This window comes from Pteropus alecto, unplaced genomic scaffold (genome assembly GCF_000325575.1).
Source record: "Pteropus alecto unplaced genomic scaffold, ASM32557v1 scaffold11, whole genome shotgun sequence".
NCBI classification, from domain to species: Eukaryota; Metazoa; Chordata; class Mammalia; order Chiroptera; family Pteropodidae; genus Pteropus; species Pteropus alecto.
This window is the reverse complement of record NW_006431956.1, coordinates 4,954,144-4,965,844: the sequence shown is the minus strand read 5'-3', so window position 1 is coordinate 4,965,844 and position 11,701 is coordinate 4,954,144. Positions and strand designations below refer to the sequence as shown.

Genomic DNA, 11,701 nt, shown 5'->3' with positions numbered 1-11,701 from the left:
TTAAACAAATGCAAAGTGTTGAAAAGATCATCTTTCCATTGTCTTAAAATACTCAGTTATTTTATACCCAATGTTTATATGTTTTAGATTCTATTTCTGAACTTCTCATTTTCCATTGATCCTTCTATTCACTAGGACTCAAAAAATACAAATCAAAAAATAAAAAAATTCAAAAAAATTCAATGAATCTGCTTACATAAAAATTAAGGACACCTCAGACAATATTAACAGAAAGTGGCAGGCTGGTAGAAGATGTTTACTATGTCTAAGAAAAGGAATTGATAGCTAGAATATATGCGAAGCTCTTGAATTGAATTATAACTTTTCCATTTATATAAATTTCATTTATATAAATTTAAAACAGACACAACACTGTATTTCACATCCATAGCCAGGAACACGTGCCGATGGCGGGGACAGGTAGGTGAGTGGGGGCCACAACTTAATTGTCCTAGAGTCTCATTTGGTCTGTCATTCACTGCGGGGGACCAGCTTGCCACACACCTGACTCCTACCTCTGAAGGTGTGAAGAATCACGACTTAGATCATTTTATCGTGCAAGAACCTTCGACAGGCCCACTATCTAAAGAGATGATACAGGACAGGAGACGAGAAGACACAAGCAATCTCGGAACCTGGGGCAACGGGGAGGGAGGCGCCAAAGATGCCGTGGCTCTCATAGGAGAAAGAAACCTGCAAGAGAAAGTGTTCTTGGATCACAATTGAGCTCCGAGCAAACCAGGGAAAGGCTGACTCGATCCGATTTATGGAAGAATCTAAGCTAGAACTATAAATATATTAAGTTCTCTCACATTCAAATATTAGGCTTGGTACCTACTAGGTAAGGGGAAGGGAATCATTCTGTAAGACTTAGATTCGCAACAGGCAGGCTAAACAAAATCACACGGGTTGTCTTTGCCAGTCCTGAACGGAAATGGAAAGCTTATCCACCTTAACCAAGTGATGTGGAACGAATTTTGCTTGGCATGTTTGTATTACACTTTGAAAGAGAACTGCTCCACTTCATTGCCAACGTAAACTCTCTCAAAAGAGAAGATCCAGGTGGGGTCTTAGGATTCTGAAAGCCATGGACCTATGATACAGAGAACAGACCCTCATCCCTTGTCTAGTCACACCCACTCCTAACCAACAGTGCTAAGGGACAGTGAGCAGAAGCACAGCTTAGCTGGGAAGCGGGTAGAAATAAGCTTCTTAAAAATACCCTCCTTCTCGTGTCAGAGTCTATGCTCAGGCAGGGTGAACACGCCACCTAACTCTACTCTTCAATCACCTCGTGCTCTCCTTCCATTCACAGGAATTTTGTGAAGATTTGTTCCCAAATCTATAAAAACGATCTTTAAACAGAAATGATCTTTAAAGCTATACGCTAAGAAATCTCAATATGATGATTTAACAGCCCAGCCATTTTCAAAATGACTAAGTTTTTCTTGACCTTCAAAAACATTAAAGATGAAGGAGTTTCACAGCGGGAACTGTTTCTGAATCAGCACAGCTCATTATCATGAATGGGCTTTTTCATATGGTTAATCGGTGGGTGAAAATAAAGGGGACGGCCATTTTTAGTGGAATGTACACACTCTTAGATGAAATAATCAGTAAACACTAAATAGCCATTGTTGGCCTCAACGCTAGTAGCTCTTGACAACATTCGTTCATCTCGACATGTATTGATGCGATAGGTACTTTGCCCTGATTTACCTGAACAAGGAAGATGGGATTCCTATTTTTATAGTTTCTACCTGGTTGTGTGTTAATTCCTACAATGTGTGTTAATGAAAATGAGTTTTATAATAAGAAATTAACTAGGAGATGAAGCTATGAATGATGCCAACTCTTTTATATTGTTTTATTGACCCAATTCATAAATTAAAAGGTAACTGAGTACTGAAATTCTTTCTTTTCTATTATTCAACTTATTTGGGCTTTACCAAGATTCTTAGACTAAATTAACCATTTCATTTCTCCTCTAAAAATAATTTAGAGACTAACTCTATAAAAATGATTTTACTCATTACCATAGCGCATCTAATAATTCTGAGCACAACTCTGTTGTAGCTCTAAGTTGACACATGAAGCAAAGTCTCTGAAACCTCACGTCCCTCACGGTACCAAAGAAACAAATATATATACATACAGTCTACCAGCTGACCTGGCAGACAGACGAAAGTAGTTGTTGGTGCTGTAGTTTATTTTCTTCCAAGTTTTATACTCTCCAAAACTTTGCTAAAAATAAAACAAATACTCAGTCCAACATTCACCAGTGAATTGCAAATAGTACTTAAATAACCCTTCTAAAATCCTGGGTTACTTCTGGTACCACAGGCCTGTCAAAGTTGGCACGCTTTTCATTTTCCTCATCTATACTGCCAAGGAAACTACCTGTAAGAACAGAGAGCTTCAAGTGTCTCTCTAGAATCTGGCCTACCTTTATCTCTTCAACCTTATTCTCCACAGTATAAACCCTTTACCAGCCTGGTCCCCTAAATGTTCTGTTATTTCTCTTTTTCAATATAGCCACAGAATTTGGAAAATATTTGTCACAAAATATAGATTTAATACTCACTATTTAAAATTTATATTTTAAAAATCTAAAACCATCTTATTTTTCGAAGACAAAAAATTAGAGTATCCTTAAAATAGACTTATTATCTTAAAAGAGAAGCTTAAACACTTAGGAGTGTTTCAGACATTTTTACACTGAGGTGGTAAGCAACCTTTATCACTTTATCATATATACAGACCAAATCCTTCAAATTTAGGAGGAATTACTCAGTCAACTTATAGATTTCAATCAAGAGCAAGTGCGGAGCATAAGGGGGGTAACTTTAAATATAGCCATAGAGGAGATGTTAGCTTCACTCATAATGATAAATGAAAAAGTTGGCACCAATAAGTACATCAAACGCACACACGAAACCAGTAGTCGATAAATGTCAACACAAGTGCATCCACGTTACATCACAGGTGTAACCCATGACCAAAACTAACCTCAAAAATGGCCCTTTATGCAAACAGGCTGAAGTCAAGTGAATACGTAGTAACTTTTCTTTAGTTTGGGCTCTTTCTCAATATTGAGAAAATGAAAGCCTTGGAAAGTAAAGAATGCTTCCAAAAATATTCACGAGGCAAACTAGCAAACTAGGACTGTCTCCCTGCACTGAAGATCAAAGGGAAATCCAGCTCAGGCTGAAAGTTTGGTGCTGGGAAGGATGGGAGTGAAGAGTTGGTTGTGTTCTGGAGTTTTCACGTGTTGATGTGCTCGGTAGTTTACTATCTCCTTCATATGTTGTCTTTTCTCTGATTGGGTTTCATCCTTTCTTCTGAAATGTCTTCTGTAAGAACTTAGAACCTTAAGCCCTAACTGGCACTCAAGGGTATTAAGTACAATTAAACATTTTAAAAACTAGTAATTTTACTTCTCGGGGGGGCAATTATCATACTTTCATTTTGCTTTTTTTTTTTGGAAAACTTTCTGAACAATGTAGAAAAACAAGGTTGATTTCAGACTGTCTCAGTTGTGAATAGTTTCAACTACTAATAGGAGGCAGTATTTTCCTCAGGGCCATACACGACATGAAAGTAACTGATTCGCCTACACTAAGAAAACAAGGTCAGGGCAGAGGCCTTGCCTAGGCAGGCTGGTTCCTAGGCCCTGAGGGAAGAAATCTCCTACCAGTTTGCTGTCTATCACTGAACAGAAGATGTGGAAATTAGATTTTCCTAAAGTAAAACCTTGCCTGAAAACAACCTGGCTAGATTTCAGATTAGTTCCTAGTAACAAAACATTACGACCCAGGAGGAAACAAACAGATAGCCATCAAGAAGGGGAAAGCCTAGTTCTATCTGATTGTTTGCAAAGACAGACATTTCAACTTTTTTTCTTAGCTCATTTTTTTAAAAAGTTGACATTCTATATGCCTACTGCATTTCTGGATGCTTTAAAAAATTTTTTTTAAAAGAAGAAGAAAATCCCAGTTTAAATTATTCTGTTGTTAAACATGTTTGTGTGCTTTCTCTTTATTCATTCAGCAAATATTACCAGAGCACCCACTGTGTGTTACTCTGGTGAGATAAAATGTAATACTTCTTAACTCAGAAGTAATGATTACACCTGATTGTTTTATAATGGTTTTTTTTTTTTTCTGAGAAGCTCCAAATTCTTAGCTGAATTTTTCATTCATCCTCATAATAAAAAACTTAGAGCATGTTCATCTAGCATTGGTATTTATAACCCCGTTAGATGGGAGGCAGATATCTGACTTACATATCTTATCTCAAGTTGAACAGATTTAAATCCCGGCCAGGGGCAGGGAACACAGCTCACACAAGACCTTCTGTGGGGTCAATCCACCGAATCGAACTGTCACCCCCATCTTCCCAAATCTTGTCGCTTGCCCTGTTTAAGGAAGGAGAGTAAGAACATTTACCTGTGGATGAGAATACAGAGGCTCCCTTCCCTCAGACTCTTCTTAGATATTCCTGGGAACCGACTAGCAAATGGCTCAAATCACTCATTTCAAATCCAGGCCTTTGGCACCAAACTCCTATCACAATTAATATAGAGGAAGAGATAAGGGGTTTTCTGCACTTTTTCAAGAAATGGGGACAACCAAATGTTTGTTGAAGAAAATCAGATGACTGCAACAGTTCAGATGATATCAGAAATTCAAGGACTATCCTCAGTACCCCACACTGGGGATCCCCTGAGGATACCTCCCCCTAACCTTTATTCCCCAGAGGATCCCTCTTGGTGACAGATAGACCTGGCCCCAAGGCCCTTTCCTGCGGTCTTTAGAGACCCCAGGGAATGGGGGCTGTCTGTGTGTCTATAATCACTAGCTCACTATTGGCTCAGCTGACTGAGGCTTCCGTTTTGATTTTTAATACTTTGCTGTTTTTTCTAGCAACAAAGCTTGGGGTTTTCATTACTTTTGTTTCTTGTTGGCAGGTGGTAAGGGACAGAATGCCCGGCTCTCAGCTTGCCTGAGGTGGGGGGTGCGAGAGGACAGCTGGCACTGCCCCCAGAAAGAGGGCCAGGAGCCTGGGCTGGAGACAAAGGCACCTCAAGAACCTCACCTGGTTCTTTGCCCTCTCCTGGCAGCCCTGCTCTGCGGCAGGTGCTCTGAGTCTCTGTACGCTTTCTGTCCCCCTTCCTGAGTCCTCAGCAGTGGGGTTGGGGATGGTGGCTGTTGTCCGTTGTCCGTAGGGCCTGGTTCTCCATAGGGATGTTAGGAGCTGCCCAGAGCCCACATCCACCAGACCCTGCTAGTGGGGTGAGGTGTTGGCCCCCGTCCTGGGGCAGGTTTACAAGCTCTAAGGGTATACTGCCCTGGTCTCCCAGGGAGAAGGCTGGGAATTGCCCCCCAACTTCCACTCCCCATCCCACGAAACATAAGATGGGGTCAGGCTGCCTCCAGAAGTGGGAGATATCAGGCAGCCTGGGAGGGGGATGTAAAATAAAATACGTTTTGCAAGTAAATAAAAAAGAAAAGAAAAGAAATTCAGCCTATCAACCTTTCTGGGAGAAAACTCAGCACCCTTAAGTAGCTGGACAGCGGAGTCTGGCAATTAAGTAATGACAAAGGTCTCTTAGTAAATCTCACCACCTTGGAAAACCAAAGCAAAACTAACATCCTGATGAAATGAGAATCCGCTAAGAAATACTATATTTAAACATGCTGTATTTTTATGTGATTTTTCAAGAGCACTGACTACTTTTTAAAAATACATATTTTTAAATTATAGTTGGCACACCATATTGTATTAGTTTCAGATATACACATAGTGATTAGACATTTATATATCTTATGAAGTGATCACCACAAGTATAGTACCTATCTGACATCATACATAGTTATGATGGTATCTTTAACTATATTTCTTATGCTGTACTTTACATCCCCATGACTGTTTTTATAACTGGAAGTTTATACTTAACCCCCTTCACCTTTTTCACCCATTTCCTCCTCCCCCTAAACAATCTGGTAATCATCAGTTTGTTCTCTGTATCTATGAATATGTTTCATTTTATTTGTTCATTTGTTTTGTTTTGTTTTGTTTAGATTCCACATATAAATGAAATCATATGGTATTTGTCTTTCTCTGACTTATGCTATTTCACTTAGCATAATACCCTTTAGAGTCATCCATGTTGTTGCAAATCACAAGATTTCATTCTTATGGCTGAGTAATATTCCAGTGTATATATGCACTACATCTTTATTCATTAATCTATGGACACCCTAAGTTGCTTCCATATCTTGGCTATTGTAAATAGCGCTGTAGTAAACATAGGGGTGCTTATATCTTTTCCAATTAGTGTTTTTGGATTTCTTTGGATAAATACCCAGAAGTGGGATTGCTGGGTCATATGGTAGTTCTATTTTTAATTTTTTAAGAAACTGCCACTGTTTTCCATAGCGGCTGCACCAGTTTACAATCTCACCAACAGTGCACGAGGGTTCCCTTTTCACCACATCCCTGCCAACACTTGTTCTTTGTTGACTTTTTCATTATAGTCATTCTGACACGCGTGAGGTTACAGTACCTCACTGGGATTTTGATTTGCATTTCCATGATGATTAGTGATGTTGAACATCTTTTTATGTACCTGTTGGCCATCTGTATGTCTTCTTTGGAGAAATGTCTATTCAGGTCCTCTGCCCTTTTTTTTATTAGATTGTTTTTGTGATGTTGACTTGTATGAGTTCTTTATATATTTTGGATATTAACCTCTTATCAGTTGTGTCATTTGCTAATAACTTCTGCCATTCAGTAGGTTGCCTTTTCGTTTTGTTGACGGTTTCCTTCCCAGTACAAAAGCTTAAGGGTCTAATATCTGGCCTGCAATTATTAGATTAAATCATATGAAGTTGTCATTTGTGTAGGTCAAAAACAGTTGAATATTAGTAATTCTATATTATTAGCCTAATTTCTTGAAATGAAATTTTGATTTAAATATAATTTTATTACATGTTGATACTAAAATGTTTTCTCTCAGAGGCTACCTCTAAAAATCACAAACGGAAGCAACAGGAAAAAAAATGTCTAATACACAACATATTTACCTCACGCACATTTTAAAGACATCTGATTCATAAAATGAAGTTGCCTGCATTAGCAGGAGTTCAGTCAACAAATTCATTGGTTATCTAGTGTGTGTGGAGGACAAGTGAGCATATGAGGAAGCCGAGATCCAAAAACATTTATATATCTTACAAATTAATCACCAGAATAAGTCTAGTAACCATCTGACATCATACATAGTTATGATAGTATCTTTTACTATATTCCCTATGCTGTACTTTACATCCCTGTGACTGTTTTAATAATTGGCAGTTTGTACTTAATCCCCTGCAAGTCGATTTGGCAAGCCAGAAAGAGCTGGTTCTAAGTCTTTAGCTTTCCACTCTAGAATAATGCTTTTTATAACTTTGCACTGAAACTTCTATTTGTCGTTTGACATTTTCAGTGCCATCCCTTGTTTGTACCACCTTATCTGTCTTCATCTTTCCATCCTCCCTTCCTCAACCTGAACATCTCACTAAACTTTAAGTTACTCCCTCAGTGCACAAACATTTACTGCACAATAAAGTCCCAACACAGATCCCCTATCATAACCCTGCTCATAAACCTTCATTGATGTCCCAAAGTCAAGGCTAAATTCTTCAGCATGATAAACAAAGCTACAATTCTACCATTCTGATTTCCCACTATCCTTTCCTTGTAGCCCAGCTCCAACGTGTCGTTCTCCAATAGATGTTCTGATGCCCATGAAAGAAAGAATGTCTCTGTCCACTGCTCCCAAAAAACTCGTGGGCCTTTGCTATGGACTCACATCTGACATTCGTTTTCTCTTCTCCACTGGATCATAGTTTCTCCAGGGCAGGGACCACATCTTATTCATCTCTGCATTCCCAGTTGTGCCTCAAATGGCAGGAGCTTAAACATTCATGAAAGCTCTTCAAACTCTCTCCATCTTTACAAAAAAAAATACCAAACACACCATTTTGGAAGGCAGCAATTAACTACACTTACTAGTTTATTCTAGTATAAAAGAACACAGGCATTTTTTTTCATATAAGATAATTCCTTTAAGTAGTTGTGCAAAATAGACTATTTTAAATATGTCCACAGAATTAGGTTTGTAAAGAAAAGCGTGGTGAATCATTAATTCATAACTTCCAGTTTCAAGGTCTGAGAGGGCCTGAGATGTCATTTAGTCCTGCCCCAGATTTCACAGACCAGGAAACCAAGTTCCAGAAAGGTAAAGTGAATCCTAGGGTCACACAGCTATTTGGTGATGATACGTGAGATGGATTCCCTCACTTACAATTTAATACTGCTCTTTTTCCCAAAGTCAGCCTCTATTAACCTGTTAATTAAAAAAAAAAAAAGTGAGCTGCAAACATCAAAAACAAAAGCATATGAGTACTGATGGATTTATATGCCCAATGACTAGCCCAGTGCTCAGAACACTGTAAGTGGCCAAAGAGCCCACGAATGTCGCTGAATGGATAGGTGAACACCCCAGGCCTTTGGACTGGTAACTAAAAAAAGCAGAATATTAAATATTTCAAAGCACTAGTCAGACAACTAGTCTCCTAGACAGAACAGCAGAAGCCTAAAAAACAGAAAAAAGAAACAAACAAAAAAATGCTAAACAACAGAGTGAAGACTTGAGAACATAATATACAAACCATGCCCTATAAAAATAACTATACCTACTCACATGCAAGATTTTGGTGATATAAATGTTAATACAAAAGGGAATCAAGTCCGTGAACAGATATTTCTCCAAAGAAGGTCTATAAGTGGCCAAAAGGAACATGAGAAGATGCTCAGAATTATCAGTCATTAGGGAAATGCAAAGAAAAACTACAGTGAGATCCCACTTCATGCTCACTAGGATGACAATTTAAAAAAAAAAACATGGAAAATCACAAGTGTTGGTGAGGATGTGGAGAAATTGGACCCCTCCTACATTGCCAATGGGAATGTAAGAGGGCAGCTACAGTGGAAAATAGTTTGATGAGTCCTCAATAGGTTAAATATGGAATTACTATAGTATTCAGGAATTCTACTCTTAGGTATAGACCCAAAAGAACTGAAAACGGGTGTTCAAACAAAAACTTGTACCCAAATGTTTATAGCGGAATTATTCATAATAGCCAAATGGGGGCAACAACCTAGATGTCCATGAAATGATAAATGGATAAACAAATTGTGGTATATTCATACAATGAACTATTATTCAGCTGTTAACAGGAATGAGATACTGATACACGCTATAATATGGATGAATCATGAAAGCATTGTTAAGTGAAACTAACCAGACACAAAAAGCCACATATTGTATGATTTCATTTACAGAACAGGCAATAATCCATAGAGACAGAAAGCAGATTCGTGGCTGCCAGGGAATGAAGTAGGGGGGGAATGGGGAGTGACTGCTTAATGGGTGATGAAAAAGTTCTGGAACTAGATAGTTGTGATAGTTGCACAACACTGTGAATGTAATTTTTTTTTACATTTAACTGTTGCAGTTTACTGAATGTATATTATACCTCAGTAAAGATATTTAAAAGAAAATAAAAAGGATGGCAAAAGATATATCAAGCAAATATTAACACCAGCAAAAATGAAAAGATCACTTCTGGCTTTATTACATTAGGCCAAACGGACTTTAAGGCAAAAATATTCATTAGTAATACAGGTAACTGTGCAATGATAAAAATTCCTATTACACTTTGTATGTCTAACAACATAAACTTACAAATGCATATTGTTAGATATTAAAATATAAAGTTGTATGCACATAGTCTCAGAGTACCAGGAAGTACTGACAAATCCCCTATTATAGCAGGATCTTTCAATATGTCTCAGTTATCGACATGAAAAGTAGATACAAAAGTAGTGAGGAATAATGCAATCAATAAGGTTCACTTAATAGATATTTGTAGATCTCTACAGAAAAAAATTAAAGAAAACATTCTTCTCAAGTACATAAAATGTAAATGTACTTAATGCCACTGATTTGTATACTTTAAAATGATAAATTTAATGTTATATGTATTTTAGAGAGAGAGGGAGAAAGAGAGAGGGAGAGGGAGAGAGAGAGAGATATCAAGTCTTCACGATTCTAGGGGCTTTGGAAATATCCAGTCTAAAGATACAAGTTCATAAAGAGCTATCACATCCCGATCCAATAAGGCGGAATGTTCTGCTCTACACATTCCTTTACCTGACTGCGCGAATTACAAACCCAGCACCTCCTTTCTTAAAATAGGTTTCAAGATTAATGTTGTGAGTCCCAAAGAGGGACAGGGGCATTACTTGAGAGGTGCAGCTTCACTGTGGTCTTCTACAGAGGCTGTTACCAGGATTTCTACTACAGCGCACAGACCTGGACTCAATCAAAGGTCCCGGAGGGGATGCTGCAGGATAGCAGAGGGTCAGCTGTCGAGCCCATGCTCCTCAGCTGCCACCACCACTGCCACCAGAAAGGGCAATGGAAACTGAAACGAAATGCTGCCCTTCACCGGCAAAGGAAAGAGCTCGAGTTCTGGGATGCTCCTAGGATTCCCTGGCACCTACCCCTGAATGGCCTCCGTGTCACTGGCGGCTGTCCCACAGTCATGTAGATAAGATACACTTGAACTTTTTGTTCCAGAGGATCCCCTGTCTCTGCTCCACCCAAGCCATTCACCTCTCTCCCTTTGGGCTTCAAGGCTCCACTCCACCCCTTGTAGTTATTTGAGATGATCTTTAGAATCAACACAGGGTGACAACTATAGGCTCCTTAGGTGACTGAGAACTTTGGAACCAGGGCCAGGTATATCTTCGGCTCTTGAGGAAGGCTTACTTGATCTGGTTTTAATTCTTTTGGCCATATGGCTGTTATCTAGATGTTTGTATGCTCAGTGACTAGCTCAGTACTCAGCACACTGTAGGTGCTCAGTCTACAAATATTGCTGAATGAATTAAAGAACATCCAGGACCTGCACTAAAACAGGCACATCCCCTCTGCCAAAAAAGGGGCCACCATGGAGTCAAACACACTCAAATTTTCTGACAAGTATCTCTCTTCTTTCCAGCCTTCCCTAAATTAGTACTCTAATTTTGGCTTTCTGATCTTGAGTAATGGGGAAAATGTGTTACTTTTAAATTATCAACATCCAAAATTTTCAAGGGAAAGCTCCTTTGAAGTGCTGTTACCAGTCACTCTATCCAGTCACTTAAAAATGTCTATTACTGGTCTGGGCAAGAAAATACACAAGATTCCATACATACACTGTCAAGTTTGGCAAGAGAGATTTTAGACAACTTCCATCCTTCCCACCCAATCCCAAGTAAATAGGGCATTTGTTTGTATTTCCACATTGGCCTCATGAAGGAAAATACCTCCTCCACCTAGAAAAACAATCTGTAACATTCAGACATGGAACTTTAAGGGCAAACGTTGTAGTGAGCGCTTAGAGCACTAAGTATGTAGTGCTTTTAAAAAACATACGGGAGAAAAGTATCTTTAATAAAGGTTTCTCCTGCTGGCATTTTCCTCAAGTTTACACTTATACCTGGTTTAGTGTTTTTATGCCTTCTAGAAATATAGGTTAAAAAAATTTGTTCTCCATTAATGTTGGAGCCAGAAGGAGCCTTCTTCCTAGTCTCGCAACAGACT

General features: G+C 38.7%; 1 protein-coding gene across 5 annotated transcripts in view; it reads right to left on the bottom strand.

Annotated features, from left to right (window-relative positions):
• Positions 1-11,701, bottom strand: part of PROSER2 (proline and serine rich 2) — a 39,180-nt gene that overhangs the window by 26,258 nt on the left and 1,221 nt on the right. Inside the window, exons 2-4 of one of the 5 annotated variants that reach the window (XM_025043412.1) lie at positions 8,354-8,395; positions 7,859-7,999; positions 4,286-4,417 (exon numbers count right to left, since the gene is read on the bottom strand). The exons of 1 other annotated variant lie outside the window; for it this stretch is intronic. Coding sequence is in view for 2 of the 4 variants with exons in the window: in XM_025043410.1 (XP_024899178.1) it covers positions 7,859-7,893 (35 nt within the window). In the remaining 2 variants the exon portion in view is untranslated. The remainder of the gene's footprint in view (positions 1-4,285; positions 4,418-7,858; positions 8,000-8,353; positions 8,396-11,701) is intronic. 3 more of the 5 variants (XM_025043410.1, XM_025043411.1, XM_015585582.2) reach the window with 3 other exon arrangements.